General features: G+C 33.5%; 1 protein-coding gene, 1 long non-coding RNA gene and 1 other non-coding gene across 4 annotated transcripts; all 3 read left to right on the top strand.

The window, feature by feature from the left end:
* The first annotated feature begins 4,484 nt into the window (after positions 1 to 4,484).
* On the top strand, positions 4,485 to 14,292 carry LOC149562283 (uncharacterized). 2 transcript variants are annotated; one of them, XM_089825808.1, is made up of 10 exons: positions 4,485 to 4,679; positions 4,756 to 4,870; positions 10,025 to 10,135; positions 10,305 to 10,477; positions 10,625 to 10,945; positions 11,062 to 11,187; positions 11,488 to 12,279; positions 12,438 to 13,167; positions 13,294 to 13,387; positions 13,547 to 14,292. In XM_089825808.1, exons 1-10 carry the CDS (start codon positions 4,572 to 4,574, stop codon positions 13,596 to 13,598), a joined length of 2,622 nt encoding a protein of 873 aa, XP_089681934.1. In that variant the 5' UTR covers positions 4,485 to 4,571; the 3' UTR covers positions 13,599 to 14,292. The 2 variants fall into 2 exon arrangements, with proteins under 2 accessions (XP_089681934.1, XP_089681935.1); XM_089825809.1 differs by lacking the exons at positions 4,485 to 4,679; positions 4,756 to 4,870 and adding an exon at positions 5,032 to 5,149.
* Positions 14,293 to 18,990: 4,698 nt separating this feature from the next.
* LOC149562281 (uncharacterized) lies at positions 18,991 to 20,076 on the top strand. Its single transcript, XR_016363490.1, has 2 exons — positions 18,991 to 19,230; positions 19,455 to 20,076. It is a non-coding gene; the product is annotated as an uncharacterized LOC149562281 (long non-coding RNA).
* LOC149562282 (small nucleolar RNA Z103) lies at positions 19,311 to 19,402 on the top strand. The gene has a single exon (XR_016364297.1). It is a non-coding gene; the product is annotated as a small nucleolar RNA Z103 (small nucleolar RNA).
* Positions 20,077 to 21,283: the final 1,207 nt, after the last annotated feature.

Below are 21,283 nucleotides of genomic sequence, written 5' to 3'. Positions count from 1 at the left end.
GGGATCCATAGTTTCATTAGTCTACACCTTTCAACATATAAATCAAATAGGATAAACTAGGGGTGGTGGTGGTGGTACAATAAATGAGCATACATATTATGGAGAGACTTATGCTACAAAGTCAAAGAACTCCAAATCTATGAAATGAGGCTAGGATTGTGATCTTGATATCTTCGGAAGACATACTCCATAGATGGAATAAAAAATGAATATAATAAGTAGTAAGAATCATAGTTCAATTAATTGGATATAATTGATGGAACTAAGGTATATTTTTTGATTTATTCTATTCACCAACGTTCAATTATTTAAAAATATGATGTGAAAGATAAGACTAAGATCATGCTACTAACTTTAAAGTTTGCTGACTAAAAATATATATTACAGTAAAATGATGTACCCACATACTTCATGAAGTCAAAAGTAATGTAGGATTCCAACAGTTTAATGTCAATGAGATCCCATTACGAAATGCCATGGCTATCAAGGATCTAATCATAAAACATAGAGTAAGTAGTGTTGAACCACTTCAAGCTTCCACAAAGGTTGGAAACTCAAAAGAAGTTTGACAATATACTCTTTCAAAGAATCAAGAATTTTGAGAACTTTAGAACCCAATTGAGGCTTGTTGGGTGCCTAAAAAATTTAAACAAGCAAAGACCAGAAATTGGTGTGTATAATTTCTAATCCTAGAATATGGATCCATTAAGAGAAACAAGGCATTCAAAATTATAAAATTATAGAACTCTATATATAAGAGTGTGTATGATTAGCTAAAATTCAAACAAAATGGTTGACCTATTATACCATAGAATGAAGCTTTTTTGCTACACTTCATTAGGTTAAAGTAACAACTCATGCAGTCATAATAGCTCTACCTAAAACCACGATAATGTCATGGTCATAGAAAAAGAAATTTATTTTGTTACGACAAAGTACCAACTCATGTATTCACTATATAAATAAGAATTAAGATAAATAGACAAGTGGTATGTAATAATAAAAAAATACGATTGGGATGAAGCACTTGGTTGGTGAAATAGGAAGAATCTTTTGATGTGAGGAAAATGTGGGATGAACCCACTTCATCGAGCTGTCTAGCTCTACCCATGGCATTTGCTCTCCAAAATTTGCAATACTTTTCTTATCAGTTATAAATGCTGGTATTATTGTCACAATCCATCTCTTCATTTAAAGAAACAATTTGAAAATAGTTTTAATCCATCAGTCCCTTTGAAAGATAATTTGAATTACACAAAGATAATATGAGACTAAACTATCATTTTACCTTACCTTGTGCGACCCTCATAAACATTAGAAAAAAATAAAAGCAGACCAAATAGACACCTTAAAAACTAGTAAACATTTTTGCAAAAATATTATAATGGTATAACACATATTTTTATGCGGTTAGATATGGAGACAAGCTATATAGCATACTAAGTTACTGGAAATTTTGATGGTGCTATGACAAAGATTTATAATAATTTTTTTGGAATTTGTGGTTTAATAAAGGCATCATTACAAAATAGATCATTGTGTTGTGTGTATCTTACAAATAATGTATGGTGAAGTTGTAGAGGTTTGTGTCTAAGATATATAGATATGACACTAATTGCCTATATTTTCCCACCTAGCTCAAAATTAATTTCCCAGACCATCTTCTGATCAATGCCCCACAAAAGAAATGCAAATGAGTTCAAATGAAAATAGTTTTACACCATTTAAGCAAGTCAAATACTCTATGTGGACCCGCACACAAAAAAATCATATTATTACAAGAGCACAAGAGAATTACCTGTACAATTATTGAGCAAGACTTATGAAGCAAGATTGAGAAAGAATAAAAAATCCCTACTGTCAAAATTGGGGGGAACAATTTTTGGGCATTGTATTTTTTTTTCTTTATATGTTTAGAAACAAGATGAATACAACCTCTGGTAGTTGTACATACAGAGTATGTAAAAGTCCTCACAACATTACATAGGTATATACACAAAATGTGCTACAATCATTGATGAGGTCTAAACATAGAAAATATATAAGGATTTACTAGATTATGTTCAAAAGACATTATGTAACAGGATGTAAGGATTTACTTACAATATTGGATAGATATACATACAAAGCATTTGATTATTTTACATATTTATGAATTTTAAAATTAGAGTGACTCATAAAAAATACCAACAATTGAATTATAACTTTGAGACCCAAACTGACAAAAGCCAAGTTGACTCATGATGCGAGGTTGGAAACTGCACCTTCGATTTGTTTATGGTTAATATGTGGTCTACAAGTATAAATTTTAATGGTATTTTAAAAATATGTTTTTCTTCACATTTGGTGAACAAGGATTTAGAAAGCTTTGATTGCAATTAATAAGTACATAAACATCTATGTCAAGATCTATCCAGGCAATGGGCAAAGAGAAGAAAAAAATGTTGCAACTATTTTTGCAGAAATAATTAGGTTAATAAGAAACAATAGGGTTAAATGATTTTAAAACACCATCTTAGAAAAATAAAGGCAAATCAGGAACGAGGGAAAATGAATACCCTAGATTCAAAGAGGCACCCAGATAGAAAACCATAATATGAAGAGAATAGAGCACTGTCTTTATTTTTTTTAATCACTATGGGGTGTGAGGTATGTCATTCATTCCATACCTTGCAAAACCATACAAGATACCCTAAATCTTCCTTTTGAGATGTAGTCTATGTAGTCTCATGCACCTTTATATTTTGTAAGACATTCAATAAACAAGTACCAAAGAAAAAACCAAGGCAACGATTAACAAGTTTTAGCCTAATGTTTCTTTTATTGTAGTTTAATGGCATGTCACTTAAATCAATGAGCAATGCTTATAGAACTTAGCATGCTTACCTGCATGAAGCGAAAACATGCAAGGAAGCCATCCGCTAATCCCATGTGCACTAATAATAACCTAAGCGACCTCTGAAAAAAGTAGGGCTGATGAATATGATTTTTGATGGCCTCTTGTCAATACATTAGATGTTCTCACCTATGAAATGATACTTATTCCCAACATTGTCATTTTGACTTTCATGCCTTCTTTTGCATAGAAATCTACCTAACCCTACAAAGCTCACCAGAAAAATGTGACAACGCTAAAGTTAGTATGGGATCCGATAAATATCAAGCATCTTTTCATTGAGGAGATTGCACATTACCATACCTGTGAAACTAACAAACAAATGTTATTGCCTGTTGAACAAAAGATTAATCACAATTTATGTGCTAGCCCCCCGCATTAGTTCTCTACCATGGCATGACAAGAACTAATAGCAGTATGAGATTGAAATAAAGCTTTTGCCTTGACCATATAGGAGTGTGAAACTCCTAATAGAAAAATTAAGAAAAGGAGGTACTTCTTGAAATGTTTCAACCCTATTTTATTATGGGTCATTCAATTCAAGAGATAACCAAACTATTCAGATATTCAGAAGTTTGAAACTTGCTTTAATACCATATTAAAGTAGGATTATTTTGTCATTTGTCGTAACTTGTAATAAGACTATTATATTTTTGTGTGTTTCAAGTTATCTTCTCAAAGCATATGTATATGGTTTTCAGAGGCATGTTGTCGTAGAGACATGTCTCTTTAACTCACACTAAGTATCAATAACATTTGCCAATTGTCATGATTAAGAGTATGATAACTTACACACACACATACACAAAGTATTTAATATATATACAAATATCTCCAGTGTGTTTTATTCAACTGAAACTACATTAACATTAACAATTACAAACTCTATAACAAACTTTATAATTTTATAAATTCTTGAGTTTCATTGGTTAAACTAATTTTATTTTAGCATCTTAATGGATGCAAACTAATAATAAATACAAACATTTTCATCATTTTAGCCTTGTTATGAAAAGTTTCAAAAGCATAAATTATCTAAAACATGTCCAAACATTTGCCTCTATAAGGCGTACTAGACTAGGTTCTATGACAGAACTACTAAAATTTCTTTAGAATACAATATTAAAAAAATGTAAGATCTTTTTACTATTATAAAATTTATTATTCAAATTTTATTAAAAAAATCACAATCTGATAATTTTATAAGACCAATAAATACTACAAAATTAATTAATTTTTTTTCATTATTTCTAATTACAATTTGTCAACCAAAAATAAATTTAAACAATTTTTTTAAACCCATAAAAAAAAAATTTGGATAACAAAATAGAATACAAATTTTACCTCTTTATCACAAGACCTATATTATTCCCTCCCTTCCCTCATTATAAAACCATGAATTCCCCCTTCATGGAACCACCTTCATGGAACCACTTCCTTATGTTGGTACACATTACCTATGGCTCTCGTTCTAAGATAGATAACATGTCTACCTATATATAGAGAGAGATCAATAATAGAAGGCCATAGCGACGCATAATGTCTAGTTAAGTCTGTGATAAATATCACCCAAATAAGGAATTGAATTACGAAAGTGTAGAGATAGAAATTATTAGGGTTTAAGGGCGTTAGGCTTGGCGGCTGCAAACGAAGGAAAAAACCAGTAGTTGAATCCATGGATGATCAAAATGAAAAGACACGGAAGAGGAAAGGACCATGTCGTGCCACAGAAAGCAGCGGCTTCGATCCGGATCAGGCAATGGGATTTGGGTTGAAGAAAATTGTAAGTTGTGTGCACATCATTGGTTTTGTTTGGAAATGTTTTCAGTGAAGTGTTAATGTTTTCAACAAATCTGCAGGGTGCCGGCTTGGCCAACCTCGGCAATACCTGTTTTTTGAATTCGGTTCTACAATGTCTTACTTACACAGAACCCCTCGCCGCCTACTTGCAAAGCGGCAGACACAAGATTTCTTGTAAGTTATTTCCTTGATTTTCCTGTTCAATTTGTTTCTTTTCATACACCTTGTATGCATGCATTTCTTGGATTGTCTGTTTCCCTTTTGGATCTGTAATCTGTAATTCTTGACAATATATATCAGGGGCTGAAGAATTAATTGTAATCTGTGGGATTTTTGCCGATGTTGATAATGAGAGAACCAGTGGGATGGTGTTCCTGTAGTTTCTGGGTTTTAAGAATATAAATCAACATCAAATACAGAAAGCTTGCAATGATTTTCCACAAGCCATGATCAGTAATATTTCGAGCTTGCATTTTCACCTTTTTTGCCAATGATCGATCCAATTAGAACATGAATGTAGAAATATTCAAAAGTTAAAGGCTGCAATGAAATGTATTTGGTTTTGTATTTTTTTTGGTGATGATGGTATGTTGGTTCGGTATGGTACTTTTTCTAGATCGATGTAGCTGTCATTGATGCCTCCTCCATAAATCACATGATGAAAATCTCAGAAATTAAATAAGCAAAGTATACGCATTTGCCTTCGTTTGGCACATTTCTACACCGAGGCAGTAAACCCCACAGCGCAAAGAAAGCATGAATAATTGTTTCTTTAAGCTTAAAGTAAGCGGAGGTATCAAGGGAAACATTTCTACACTGAGGCAGAAAAACACAGTGCAAAGAGAGAATGGACATTTTTTTCTTCAGGCTTAAAGTAAGCGGAGGTATCAGGGGAAGTTATATCAATAAGTGTTTAGGCTGAGGTTGCTGATAAAATAGCAGGTCATGCTTTATGATGGAGCACTGGACTATTTCCGGGCCATCTATTTGTTTTATATATTAACCTTCTTCAACAAAGTTATAGCTGATTTATTTCGACGTCTTCTTTACTCTCTATACACAGTGTTTGACATGAAATAAGAAATTTATGTTTCTCTGTATTTGTATATAGTTCATAAATTTTGTCAAGTTTTTCCTATCTAAGATTCAAGTAAGTGAATTCCATTTACATTTGTGCCTTTCTTTATCAGTATCATAAATGGAATGCTACTATGACAAGAACAACTATTTTAGCGATTTGATATAACTGATATCAAAGGTTTTCCAGCTGCTTGCTAAGGCAAGGCCATGAAGCAAAGGCCAGTTTCATAATGTTTTCTCAGATCCAAGCATCACAATTTCCCAATTACTAAGCGGTATTCATCTGGGATTAGTGCATACAAGTGGATGAGATGGGCAGTCATTTTTTTTTCTCTTCCTGGACACAAAAAACATCTTGGAGGAACAAATCAATTTTGCTTCTAAAGTTTATTACTTGTTAGAATCTTTGCAAGGCAAAGGAATTGACCTTGGTAAGGTTATGCCTGAACCCAAATCTAAATGTAGGCCAATCAGGCATTCGAGGGTTGTTGATAATGCTGTCATAAGCGACCTTGACTTTGTAGTCTTCTGTGGAATTCTTAGTCCATTTAAAGATAGTCTTCTTCTGTCAGGTAGAAAATATGTCTACATTAGACCTTCTTATGAATAATTTGCTTTGTGATTCATCTTTGAGGAAGCTATTAGTGGCGTATCTCCATAATGCTAAGGCCATTCTGCTTTATAATCTGAATTGTGGTTGGAAGTTGTATTCGCAGTAAGAGGGATTGATAGCTATCTTACACTCAAGAGCTCTTCTATGCTTGAAAGAGGCCTTCCGACTTCAGTAATCACAAAGACTTTGGGGGCACACTCTTCCCTCTTGGTTCCTACTCAATTGATATTCACTTTGCAGGCATACCCTTCCCTCTTCGCTCCCACTCAATTGATATTCTGAATAATGATATCCCTGGATATGCTTACAAAGCTCAAGATGTGTTGTTCTTGAGGGAATGCCAAGGCCAAAAATCCAATAAATGTGCTGATACTGCCCAGGTATTTTGATGCAAGCAACTTGCTCTATCACTGATTATGTTCTTTATGGAGTCTCAAAGCTAGTTTTACTCCTAATTCCAAATTTTGCTAGCCAAAACTTCTTAGACTTCCTCCTGCCTTTGGTTTATGTGCATTCTACCATCTAAGAAAACTGTTCATCATTAGTTCAATTATATCTTGATTTCTATTGTCTAACCTCTATATCCTTCATGAGTTAAATTGACTGTTATTAGATTATCAAGTTCTGCTTGAGCTGCAGAAACATGTTATTGTGTCGCTCCTCTCTCTGCTGCTTAGGTCTCCATGTAAGATATGGTTCTATCGTTTCTCTGCTCCCCCTTAGATGTTGACAGTCTTGATTTGAACAATATATTTTTAAGTGCCACTAATTTGTGGCCAATGACAGGTGTGGCAGTGTGATAAATGTTCACATCCAGGTCTTTGTGTGAAATGGACCTTCGATAATGAGATGTCTTTTTCATTTGCTAGTGGCTTGGATATATGTATTTAAATACAGACCTGGGCATAGTTCTTCTGTTGAAACCTTAGCCATGCATATTAAGTTTTACAAGTCTAGTAATATTTTTGATACTTAAAGAAATTCTCTATACAACTCAGAAGTCTTTGTCCTCATTTGTTCAAGATATGAGAATAAAGAAATGGTCACGCCTTTGCAGAAAATCAAATCAAAAGGCTTCTTGTGGCTAAGTTGCAAAATTTAACTTAAGTCCATACCTTGTAAAGGACAACAGAAGACATAATAAACTACAAAGCCAAAGTTGAATTTATAATTTTGATATGAGAATAGCCTTATAGGCTGTTGACATCCAAGGATGTTAATAAAATATATGCAAAGCAAAACCACTATAATTCAACACAAGAGAGTATGGTGGGTAGCAATTCCTAATTTTGAAAATTTTCTGAAGAGAAGAAACTGTTGAGGCCAAGTTACACTGCTCAATGCTTCTTATAGAAGGAATGATACCGAAGTATTTCCTTCTATGAGAGCCCAAAAAACCAAATTTTGTTTGTGATGGCTTTATAATAGTGTTACACGGGGTCTTGCACCCCCCTCCCAAACTCGGAGTACCTGTCCCCAAGACATCCCCGCACTTGGTACTTACGTACTCAAGTATCTCCACCTCCGCCTTTCCGCAACCATGCTGCCACTGGAATCGGGACTTGGATTTCTATTTGATTTTTGATTTTTGAATGCTACTATTGGGTATGTAATATGTTACTACATTGAATGTTCAATGGTTCTAGTTCATGTTGCAATTTTGTTATGTTCAAGTATTTTAATTTTGTTTGTTCTACTCAGCATCATTTCGTAACAATCATTTCAAGTTCTATATGTATACTATACAACACCCTTCCCTGCCTCGTCCTCCCCTTGCCGCCATCCCTTGGCCGTCTCGAAAATGAGGCCCATCTTCCCCCGTCCCAAAAACTCGTCCTGCCATCCCGACGTACCCCAGTACTGGTGTTACATTGCTTTATAATTACAATTTACGCACGACTCTATATGTAGCCTCTATCTGATAAATCCAAATTGTAACACATTTGGCCCACTAGATACCAAATGTAAGCTATTTTAGGAGCTGGCCATGTAACCTAATTGATCCATGTTATATGCATAAAGACATCATAGGAGGGCAATGATTGGCATACATTCCAGTTTGGTCAAAGGTTATCTTCAGCTCATTTAATCAACAGAGGAAAGAAATGGATGCCATACTCATCCATAAAGATTCAGCCTCTGCAAGATCACTTGATAATAGGGTGGGCCGGCTGAGGGGAGCAGCATTTCTAGTAGACAAATTCAAATTCATCTTCATAAATTTGTAGCTGAGGTCGGATTAAGAAACTAACATATGAATGAATCTATTTCTCAATTAAAATAAAATTGTCTGTTATCTTTAGCAGCATTTGGGTGGCAAGATGGTAACACCTTGGGCAGTAATTCCAGATCAAGAGCCATCATACAAGACAGAGTTGAATGTTTTCAACAGACAGACAACTACAGCACATCAATGGCAGTTACTTCCTGGTGAGTTAAGGGTAATGGTGTCTAAAGTTCGGTCTGTATTCAGAGAAAGATGAGACTCATATGAGGAAAATTATTGAGTGCTTAAATCAGTTGGCCACAATTGGCAAGGATGATGATATGAGGTAGATAAAGCCATCCTCGAAGGTTCAAATCCCCTGAGGTGCAGTTGGGCCAGGTCCAACACCCGGGTGAATTTGATGGATGGGATCCCCCTGCATGTGGCTGCTTAGCCAAATTAAACTTTTTCTAGTTTAGATGCATGCTTACTCATATCTTTATAATCTGCTATATAAAGGCAGAGATGTCAGCATGTGTATGAAGAGATGTTTCTATCCAAAAAAATGTAGGATAGGCAATCAAAATAAACAAATAAGGACCAGTGCTAATATGGTGTGAACTTGCGCGACCAGCGCTAACATGGTGTGAACTAGCAAAATGGGACAGGTTCAAGAGGACCAGGGACAACTCTGTTTAAAGTTCAGTCTTAATTCAGAGAAAGAGGAGACTTGTATGAGGAAAATGTTTGAGTGCTTCTAAACACTGGGTAAATACAGAGCCTAAAAATGTAGGACAAGCAATAAAAATAAACAAAGAAGGGCCAGCTTCAACATGGTTCCAATTTACAAAAGGGGGACAGGTTCAAGACGGTGAAGTGCAATGCTGTTACAAGCTTTGTTGGGGAGGAATATGAAGGTTAAAAGGTGGTGAAATACAAATTTGAAATAGAATCAAATATAGTTGCACTGTTTTCCCAAAATATAGTTACAAATTTTAGTTGAATTTTAGATGTCCTAAAGCATCTGGGTTACCATATTCTGTTTGGCTGTTGCTTTACAGCAACTCTTTAATGTGTGAACGTTGATGGCTAAGGTCAAGAAGTGACGTTTTATGAAAATTGGATTTGTAAGAACCAGTTTAATAGATGCTCTAGTTAGCATGCGCCAGGACTCTGTATATGTCTTATTAGTGCATAATTCTGTAAAAATACAACTTTATTCTATTGAGCATTGGCTCATTCAATTGTGTTTGTCACATCATGTATTCACTTGTCTGTTATTGTTGCAAAATTTTTGGCTCACAAATATACGAGTCGATTGTATAATGTATTGTTTACAATTTTTATTGTTTCTGTTGAGGCTTTTCCATGGACAATCTATTGTATTTACTATTTCATACTTACATTCATTTTTTTTTCATATGTGAAGGTCGTGCCTCTGGATTCTGTGCCATGTGTGCGATACAAAATCATGTAATGAACGCCCTGTCATCAAGTGGCAAGATTTTGGCACCTTCTCATCTTGTGAATAATCTTCGCTGTATCCATATTTTGACATTTTGGTTTTCCCTTAGAAGTTAAAATCACTAAACTACATTGGCTAAAATGTCTATTGCTGAATTTCTTTTACTTGAGATGATTGATCATTCCCATTTTTTAGAAGCAAAGTCTGCATTTATGAAGCATTGTAGTCCTTGACATGGAGTCAGACATATCTCGCAGCTTCCGCATATCCAGACAAGAAGATGCTCATGAGTACATGGTAATGCTTATGGAATCCATGCACAGATGTTCACTGCCTTCAGGGACAGTGAGTGAGTCTCCAAGTGCATATGAAAAAAGCCTTGTACATAAAATTTTTGGTGGCCGCCTCAGGAGCCAGGTAAAGCTTCCAGGCTGCTAATAAGCAACTATATAAGACTAGCTTCTTTGAGAAACTGAATACTACTTGTATACTATTGCAAACTGCCTGCAGACATCGTTCGTTGGAAGCTTCTTTTGAAAATTGTGGTTGAAATTTGGTCTACAGGTCAAATGCAGACGATGTTCACATTGCTCAAATACATATGAACCTTTCTTAGATTTGAGTCTGGAAATTTCTCAATCGGATTCTTTGTTGAAGATGCTTTCCCATTTTACTGCAGTAGAACTTCTAGGAGGAGGAGATAAAGTATATCAATGCGAAAAGTGTAAGGTAAAAGTTCAGGCTGTAAAACAGTTCACTGTGGATAAGGTTCCACATGTTCTTGCTATTCATCTCAAGCGTTTCAATCCAATGGGAGGGAAAATAAATAAGAAAGTTGAGTTTGGGCGCACATTAAATATGAAGCCCTTTGTTAGTGGTCAACAGGTAAACAAGATACCTATCTGAGAATTCTGTAATTAATTCTGATCTGTGCAGAAAATATTAAGTTGTCTCAGTTGAACTTGTCTAAGCAGTATTTTCTTGTTTATATTCATTTTTAGGAAGGAAATTTCAATTATACACTCTATGGTGTCCTGGTGCATGCTGGCTGGAGCACACAATGTGGTCATTATTTCTGCTTCATTCGTACATCAACTGGCAACTGGCATGCTTTAGATGATAATAGGGTATGGATTTGCTCTTTTCACTGGTCATTTGTAAAAGGTGTTGGGCTGAATTTTAATGAGGTTAAGTAAACAATTTTTTTCTGCTCTTCATTAGTCATAGGACGCAATCAAATTTCATCACAATTCCTTATTGTTCATAGTTTTCCATTGAAAGCCACGTGGATACCAAATCTGCTATCATGGGCCATGGTGCATTTGGATGTCATTTTTATGATAGCAGGCATGTGCTTCATGTTACATGGTACACATGTTTTAAATTTTAAATATAATAAGATCTTATCCATTTGATATGAATTGCAGGTCTATAAGGTGAGTGAGCAAGTCGTGTTACAGCAGAAGGCTTACATGCTGTTCTATGTACGTGATAAACAGACAATAAATCAGCCATCAGTTAATTCAAAGCATCAAGGCAATGAGCTCAAGCATAGTAAATCAACATCATTGAATGCCACTTTTAGAAAGGAGAGCCTTCCATCTGTTTCGGTGCAGTCGATTTCAAATTTGTCATCTTCTTTCAATATTAAGGGCACAACAGTCTCATCTAAGGAGGATGCAGTACTAAGGAAGGAAACCGTGTTAGACGGCTATTCTGCTTGTAAAGGTGCAGAAGCCGGGCAGAACACTAAATTAGAATCTTCCAATGGTAAACATGTTATGGTTCTTCATTCTTTACCAGAGCTTCCTTTGGTTTCAAACTCAGATATGTTGGAAAATGATGGTGAGCCAAAAGGTACTACAATCGTAGTAAGTTCCTGTACAAATGATCCTGTCAGTTATGTTAACTGTAAGATGGGTAAGGATTTGCTGAATGAGAGAGCTGATAATGAAGAGAAGGCTTCTACACATTTGGGGAAAGCTATTGCTGATAATCAGGTTGAGAATGTGAAAAGCTTGGGTAATGATGATATGATTGACCATGCACATAGTAATGGATACTTGGCTGTGGATTACTTGATGAATGGTGATAAATATGTTGCTGGTTCTGCTGAAGTGCCCCAGGTTTCTAAGATTCCCAGGGAAGCTCATATGAGCCATCATGTGACTGTTGCAGAGGGCAATGATGCTCAGGCTTCAATATCAGGAGATGTGCTGGTAATGCCTTGTGTTGCTTTTCTAGTCCAATATGGATATACTTGATCTTATTCTTTGACTTTTATCAGTGAGTGATTCCATATCAGGTCTCATTGTAATTTTTAGGTTACTTGGTAACTTTTTAATCGTATCTTCAATTTGGTCTTTTTTCTTTGCAGAGCAATGGAATTGTTGGTGCTTTGCCCTTAAAGGAAAATTTTGGACTACCACTTGAGAAGAACAAAATTTTGGATTTATCTAAAACGGTCAAGGAGAGCAACAATTCACTGCAAAAGCAGGATTCAAACAGTCATTTGCAGGAGAAAAGATTTAAATTTCAGAGATTCGTTGGGTATTCAAATTTTGCCATGTCATTATCAAGGCGCTTCCTACTTCATACAGCTCTTGGTATATCTAGAAAGAAGAGATCCTTTAAAAGGAAGAAACAATCTCATCTCAAATACAATAACTTGCTTTGTAGTACTTCATCTGACAGATCTGTTAGATCTGCCCCTGATACAGCTCTTTTGCAGAATCCAATAGATGAAAGAGGATCTGAAATTACTGTGCAACACATAATGTCGAGTGAAAATTGCTTTCATAATTCTTGTGAGCTCAGGCAAAACCAGGAGTCAATTATTTCATCTGCCCAAATTGGCTCTGCATTTGGTATAATTGAGAAAACTCACTTGGAATCCCATTTGCTCCCTGGTAGTGCTCAAACTAGTTCTAGACAGATTCATGCACAAAATGGTGTGGGCAAGGGAAGGGACCCCATACACAATGTGGACAGACTGTTTAGTGGAACTTGTGCTGGGAGATCCAACGATCAGGCTTCTAAATGTGATGTTGAAGAGTGTAGGCAATCCCCCCAGTGTGAGCAACAAAGGGAAACTGTCCACAAAAATGGTAAGCAATGTGCGTTTCAAGGCCGATTTAATGCAATAGCAGGTTATACATTAAGTTTCTCTATACATATAATTTCTTTTAGCCTTACAAAAAAATAATTATGCACCTTATACTTGTGGCTTCCAGCAATCTTGTATAAGACAGCTTTGGAGTCGGACCAGTTAGAGAGCGACCAATTTCCATATGAAAAAGGCCCTGTTGGGTGTATCATAGATGGCCGGTAAGTTCAAGTTTTAAAATAGCATCACATAAAACCAAGTTCTTACAAAATTGGATATTGAATGCTCTTGTAAAATAGGAGGGGCATATAAATGATATTTTTTCTGGACATTGCACCGTATGTTGACCTTGGTGTTCACTTGTTTTCCTCTCTCCGTAGGACTGAAGAGTACAAGTCTAATAAGAACAAAAAGCTGAAGAGCCGTAGGTGAAATTGCCATTATTTATGGCAATGAAAGACAAGATGAGTGCAACGATTTTTTTCTGGACATTGCACCGTATGTTGATCTTCTTGTTCACTTGTTTTCCTCTCTCTGTAGGGCAGAAGAGTACAACTCTAATAAGAACAAAAAGCTGAAGAGCTGTAGGTGAAATTGCCATTATATATGGTAATGAAAGACAAGTTGATGAGTGGAATAAATTCTTTTTCTGCTAGTTGCAAGTAGCAAAGTGCAAATCAGAAAACTGAGTAGAAGAAATATTGCTGCTAGAAACAAGCCTAGCTAGACAGACGATAACATGTGTACTAATTCCAGCACAAGGTGCTGTGTTGTAACGTATCTGTTTTCCCTTAGATTTTTTCTTATGACAAATTGCCTTCTATAGTATATTTAGATTTTAAGCTTGTTGCGCCAAGCACATTGGGAGAGGATTGTAACATGAGTATCATCGGGAGCAGTATGACAATATTCTTTAACAACAGAGAATAATCAGGTCTGTCATGGCATGCAGTTTGCAAGGTGATTCAAGATAAAGTATCCTGTCGAATATTTGAGAGGAAATATTGAGTTTGCGACTCATTATTGTAAGCTGGAGTCCAGATTCATTTTACTTCAATGTTTTAACAGAATTTTGTTATTTTTTATCATTTTGAGCGAGTGGAAATGGAAGTGAACAATTTTTCAAGCGTAATGTCTCAGTTAACATCAGCTTCAAACTTCAATTAAAATTGGCAAAACAATCAACAAAAGTGACAAAACAATCTTACGTTACCCTTACCATATCCTTGAGTAATAAAACGTCACACTGAATACTGGGATTTTACAATGGGAGCAAAGGGTTGAATGTAATAGCACAACATATCAGAATCATAATATATAATAATAAATATTGATTATCTTCAAGAGTCTTGATGTATTGAATATTCTAGAATTAATAAACTCAAATTAAATGTGTTACTTGTATATTTTTTTATCTAAACACTAAAATGAATAGAAATTTGATTATGGAGGACGGTCAATTACAGATCAATTTATTATTTATGTTGAAAGATATAATTATCTTAGTAGCAAAATTGTAGTGTAATAATAATAACCAAAACACAAGGAGCATACTATAAAAGTATTTTTTTTGTTTTCAATAAATATATTTTAATAATTTATTCAATTGTTATTAAAAATAGAATTATTTTTTAATAAAATGTAACGTAAATTATGTTTATTTTTTAAAAGTGAAAATAAAATCTGTAGGATAGTTTTTGCAAAACTAATGATGAACATAGATAATATAAATATTTAAATCAAAATTTTCTTTATTAGTTCACGAGTTTAGTAATTTATTACTCTTTTATCTTAAGTTTTATTTTTAAAAGTGAAAATAAAATCTGTAGTATAGTTTTTGCAAAATTAATGATGAACATAGATAATATAAATATTTAAATCAAAATTTTATTTATTAGTTCAGAGTTTAATAATTCATTGCTCTTTTATCTTAAGTTTGAGGGCTATTTGCATATCAAAATATCAACATATAATTAAAAAGATGATTTCAGAACAAACAGAACATTATTAAAATATATTATTTTAACTTGTTAGCCGATTCTGTTTAGGGTTTGCAACAAAAAAATATGTGACGGGGATATTTTTCCTCACGGCCTGGAGCGACTGTTTATGTGTCGTATATTCCTTCGTGAACGTCACACAGTAAATATCCGCTTGTACACGGCAATTTTCTCATCTTCCTCGGAAGAAAGATAAGCGCCTCCAAGTGGTAGAAGGGTATATTCTATGGCCCTGGGTAATGCGGCGTTGCTGCTATAATCCTTTGGGACAGGCCATAACATTCACATTCTGATTATTTTCGATTACTTCTAATTAATTTGCAATGTTTTTTAATTTCAACTTGTGGCAATCAATTGTTTGCCTGATTTTTATTGTCTATCAGTAGTGTGCTTTTCGATATCTCGCCCCCTTGCCGCTTGTCAGACTTCGAGTAATACCAATATACATGATATCTAATGAAAGTAAATAAAAATATCAACAATCTATTGTTAGTGAAAAACAATTATAACAGTTCAGCCAAGCAACAAAAATAAAATCGTCATTTGTTCTTGATTCTTAATTTATTATTAATAAATGTCTTAAAATCAGAGTAAATTTAAATTGTTCCATGGGTAATATGCAAAATGCAAACGTAACAACAAAAATGAATAATAGTAAAAATAAAATCTAATATTAGTAAAATAGCGGCCAGCGAAATTTAAGTAACAATAAAACTAAACATGAGAAAGTACAAAAGGTTTTTGAACTAGCAACTAATCGAACGACAAAGTTCAAACTAACAGGAAGTGCTAATTTTTTTTTTTTTAAATTTTTTTTAAAACTGTTTTTAACTTACGGAGGAATGCTTTTTAATGATCTCCATGAGATAATTTCTGATTTTCTTTTCTAATTTTTGATATAGACATTAGATAGAAATTTGAAGATAGAAATTACTAAATGCAAAATTGAGATGCAACATATTATTGAAGGGATTAAGTGAAAAGATATAAATAATTAAAAATAGTAATAAGTTATTCGAAGTGACAAATGATATAAATTCAATAAAATACTTAGAAGGAGCTAAATGTGTGGGAACAGTGATATTTTTTGAAGGCTCATGCCTGCAATGGGGTGAAATTTGTTGCTAAAGGACAGCATTGAATGGGTTAATCTGTGAAATCTGCGGAGGTAGTGGATAGGGAAAATTTCCATACGTTCCAAAGGTAAAGCATGTGATATCCGTGGAGATGGTAAATGAGAGATGTTTTTGATGGAACTATGGCTTTCATGATGCCCTTGGAATGTTGAATTTGGATTCAAATGTTTTGCGTAAGTTTTTTCACGGATCGAAGATCGCTGAAGGCTAATTGTTGATGAGATGGACGTTGAGGTGATTGCAGAGAAGGAATCGTTGTCTCTGAGAGAGAGAGATTCATCCAGAAACCTAATTTGTGTGAAGGATCAGGATGTAGATTAGGGACTTACTGGAGATCGTATGTCTAACCAATTTGAAACAGCACTCAGCACTCAAGGAATGTACTAATCTCTACGACGAGAAATTTGGGAAGTTCTTTTGATGGGGTTCGGATTCTAGTGGCAACATAGATGAGTCGGAGCAGCATAAAGAGTGTGACGTTAGGGGATTGGCTGGTGGGGTTGGATGAACATAAACGAGAACCTTGGAATGACCTTCAACAGAAAGCAATCATGTCAAATTAGGGCAAAAGAAGAAAGGAGAACGAAATTAGCTAGGTTAAACTATCTCTGTCATGCTTATTCATTGAGTTCTGGATAGAACAAATTGAGATTGAAAAGTAAGCTATGCCTTTTCCTGTAGTCAATGAGGTTCTTTTTGTTTAATGTTAGGGGCATTGGTGTGATGAAGTCTGTTTTATCAATTGATGTCTTGATCCAGCGAGATCAGATTAGGTTCTACTGCAGCAGACAAAGACAAAAGGATTATCATAGAAATTGTTTTTGAAGAAGGTTCTGAATATGGAGAAGTTTGATAGCAGTGAGACAACAGATGTTTTGACAGAAGGTTTGGAAAATGTTGAAGTTTGATTTCTGGTGCACATGGAGTTTTTGGGGTCTTTTGTGTGTTTTGGAGTGAGGCATTGGTGGAGGTTGTTTCGTTAAGATTTTGATAGGAATAAGTAATGACTTCAAATGATAAGGAGTTATTTTACTTCTTAAGTCAAATTGTGAAATTGTTATCAGGATTTTGAGTAGGAGCTATTTTCCTTCACAAGTCAAATTGTGAAATTGTTATCAAGATTTTGAGTCAAACTCATATGGTAGCTTTTGAGTTAAACTCATATGACATTTTGGTGAAGGTGGAGGGAATTTAGTAGTTAAGCATGCTCAAGTTAGAGTACAACTGGGATGGGTGTTGTTTCATCTTTGGGAGCATCACCTAGATCTAATGTCATCACTACTCATGAAACTTCGAGTCATTTTCACTCAAAAACTACATAGTGAAATTTTGATAGCAATATCATAATATCTACAAGTGGTTCATGGTAGGGTAATGTTTTTAATCTATTGATACTAATAACTATTACTACTCAATTGGATTATGATGCATTAGAGGGCAAGGAAGTTTTTGTGAAAAAATAGGGGAGGGAGACTCACTAGTGAGCAAGAGTTGACGTCATATTGGTTGTCATTGGATTGTCATTCAACTAGGTATTACAACAACATTCAACATGTCAATTCTTTGTTAGGGAAGTGGATGGCAATTTTAGCACATTTGCATTTGCATCAGTGACCGTAATAAGAACAAAGCCTATAATTGTGTAAATTCTTTATCTCTTATTGACAACCATAGACCAAAAATTTCCAACATTCAACACTCAAAAGGATAAGGTCATTTTCTATACAGGTTGTTTCATTGTTTCATTTACTATATACAAACATATACAAGTTGTGTCAATTATGACACACAATTCCAAAAGGCAGGGACTCCAGCTCAATAAGAGCTATTGTTTCACCTATCATACTCGAAACTCAACCATTTTCTTATATAATTTTTGACACATTTTATTGCAATAACATTTTTCTTTATATTTAATTTATATAAGTTTGAATTTCAGTGTTTGTTAATGTTTATAAGCATATATAATAATAATAAGTTCTATAATTAATATTAATAGAACTACAATTTTTTTGAAAGTGTCAATAAAATAAATCTTTAATAAATAAGAATAAATATGATTATACAATAAAATGTATTTGTCAAATGAATTAAAAAAATCTATAAATAAAATTATCTATTTATTTTCAATCAAAGTAAATAAATATCTTTATATTAAAAAATATTTATCAAAGTTAAATTTAAAAAAAATGAAATCTTTTAAGTTAGTTTGTAGTTATCTCATTTGGTAAGCTTTTTAGTAAATAAGTGATTTTTTTTAATGTAGGACAGCCACGATTAGCATGTTATAGAAAAATAGAACTATATTCAAACATTGATATTAAAAATATTAGATCAGCCAAACTTTAACTAAATTTTAGAATTATGCATTCTATTTATTTATCATGTCAATTAATTGCATGGTTCTAATGAAAACATTAGTTTCCTGCCTATTTATAGGCAAGGACTTATAATAAATAAACTTGTCACAAAACTTGATAAATAAATAAAAAATAAAAACATCAAATAAAAGTAATTAACCTATTACTTAATTTGTCTGTTATTATTATTATTTTTGTCAGCAATATTAAAAATATTTTTTAGTCTCAAGTAATCTTACCTAATTTGCCTATTATTATTATTTTCAATAACACTAATATATGAATACTTTATCTTAATTTGTTGTATACATATCTCTTGTACCTCCTATAAACCTAAAGAGTGATTTCGTATGTATTTTCGCCGTCGCTAAACCAAAACCCTAGCCAGTGACCAGAAGACCCTAAATCCTTCTTTAGAATGAAACCCTAGCCATTAACTCGAAAACCCTAAATCCTTCTCTAGAAGGAGCAGGTGTAACATTTAGTAACATCAAGCAAATGTTTGGCGCTGCAATGTAAGAAGCGATCTAGATCCTTGCTGGAGATGTTTTGTTGCTCGTCTCGATGAGTAATTCTGTTTGCCCTCTGTACATTATGTCTATTTGTTTGCTCTTTATATTTCGAAATTGCCTTTTTTGTTGTGTATGGATGGAAATGAGGATTCTTTCCCCAAATGATCGACATTGATTCTAATATGCTGCACTTTCTCTTCGGAGATTAAGCCAGATTACCTGATCCATTCTAACTGTTAGTAATATTCTGTCTTCTTTTGATTGATCTGGTTTATGAAAGTATGCCTGGATTGTTTTTTGGTATCTGGACAACGGCGAACGTCGACTGCAAGATGTAATTGCCTTTGCCTAGTGTTTACAAAGGGTTTGCAATAAAATTGTATGTGACGGGGACATTGCTGTCCTCACGGCCTGGAGCGACTGTTTATGTGTCGTATATTCCTTCGTGAACGTCACACAGAAAATATCCGCTTGTAGATGGCAGTTTTCTTGTTTTCTTCGGAAGAAAAATGAGCGCCTCCAAGTGGTAGAAGGTTATATTCTATGGCCCTGGGTAATGCGGCCTTGCTGCCATAATCCTTTGGGACAGGCCATAACATTCACATTCTAATTATTTACGATTACTTCTAATCAATTTGCCATCCTTCAGGGGTTTTCATGAGGGCTGTTTGGGATTTTTCCTTGGAGGCTAAAAGATTATTTTCCACCAAAATAGGAGTCCCTAGTCTTAATTTGAGTGGGTTAGAAAAACTTTTCAAATTTTTCTGAGTTAGAATTTCAAAAGCGATTTTGGCTATGGAGGGGCCAAAATACACCTGCGTAATCAATTTATTTGTATTTTTTAACAAATTACCCTTTATATGTAAATTTATGATTAATTAATAAAAGTGCATTTTGATCTAGTGACAGACTTTGAATAATATCAAATCATATATATTGAAGGTTTTGTGAATTGGCGTATAGCCTTTGCAAATGCCTTTTGGCTTATGAGAAGGCTTTGAAAATGTAATAGTGCATGTGCTGGTTTAGTTTATTGTATTTGATTTTGATGATTTTTTATTTTTTATTTTAAATTATAAATTATGTTTTTTTTTAAAATTTTAAATTTAATATTTCTTAATTTAATATTTAATATTTTTTGAATTTTTTTGTGTTTTCATTTTCGCAATTTATTTTCCCTTTCTAAACTAATCTTCTTTCTCATTATGATAATAGATTATGGAATGTGATTTGAAAGTTATAATTAAAAATTTAAACAAAAAAATTAATAAATTAAACAACCTAATAAAATCTAACTATTGAAGTAAGGAAAAATGCTTTTTATAAGTTAAATCTAAAAATCATTAAATTTATAATGAAATAAAGTGACATTCAATAAAGATACTATTATAAAAAAGTTGACTTCCACTGAAAGTAAATGACAAACTATAGAAAATACTTCTAATTGGTTGAAAATGATAATAGAAATTAAAAAAATTAGTTTAGATATTAAACAACAAAAAATGATTTAATAAATCAAACAACAAACTAAAATCTAACTACATAAATACGAAACAATTATAATTTTATAATTTTATAATTAATAAGAATATTACACTTTTACCATCTCAAATTGTAATTCCAACAACATCAAAAAAAGAGTTAAATCTAAAAATTGTCAAATTTAAAATAAAATAAAATATCATCTAAGAAAAAAAGGAATTAATTTTTTTAAAAAAATTTAAAATAAAATAAAATGACATTTAATAAAGGCAATACAAAGGAATAGTTGTCCTAAATGAAGGTTTTCTAGTGATTTAAGTTTTGAACCAATAACAATTGTTGTTTTTTGAAGTGTCAATCTTGAGATTTATGTATGGTGAGTGTTGATGACATGGATAGTGGTATTTTTCTATGATTACCTAGGGATATATGTGTCATAGGTTAATGTTTTGGTGATCTTAATTCCAAAGTGGGCCATTGTAATTCTCAAATTAAACAACCACTTATAGAGGTAGTTCTAGGGGTTTACAACTAGGTGTGTACACAATATATACCACCTCCCCAAGTGATCCATTTACAAGACCTGTTTGAATCAAGAGGTTTGTTGTTAACATTGTTTGTTGGCCT

Source organism: Cupressus sempervirens, chromosome 4 (genome assembly GCF_028749045.1).
Source record: "Cupressus sempervirens isolate cs-2001-9-10 chromosome 4, ASM2874904v1, whole genome shotgun sequence".
Taxonomy (NCBI): domain Eukaryota; kingdom Viridiplantae; phylum Streptophyta; class Pinopsida; order Cupressales; family Cupressaceae; genus Cupressus; species Cupressus sempervirens.
This window is presented reverse-complemented; position numbering and strand designations above follow the sequence as displayed.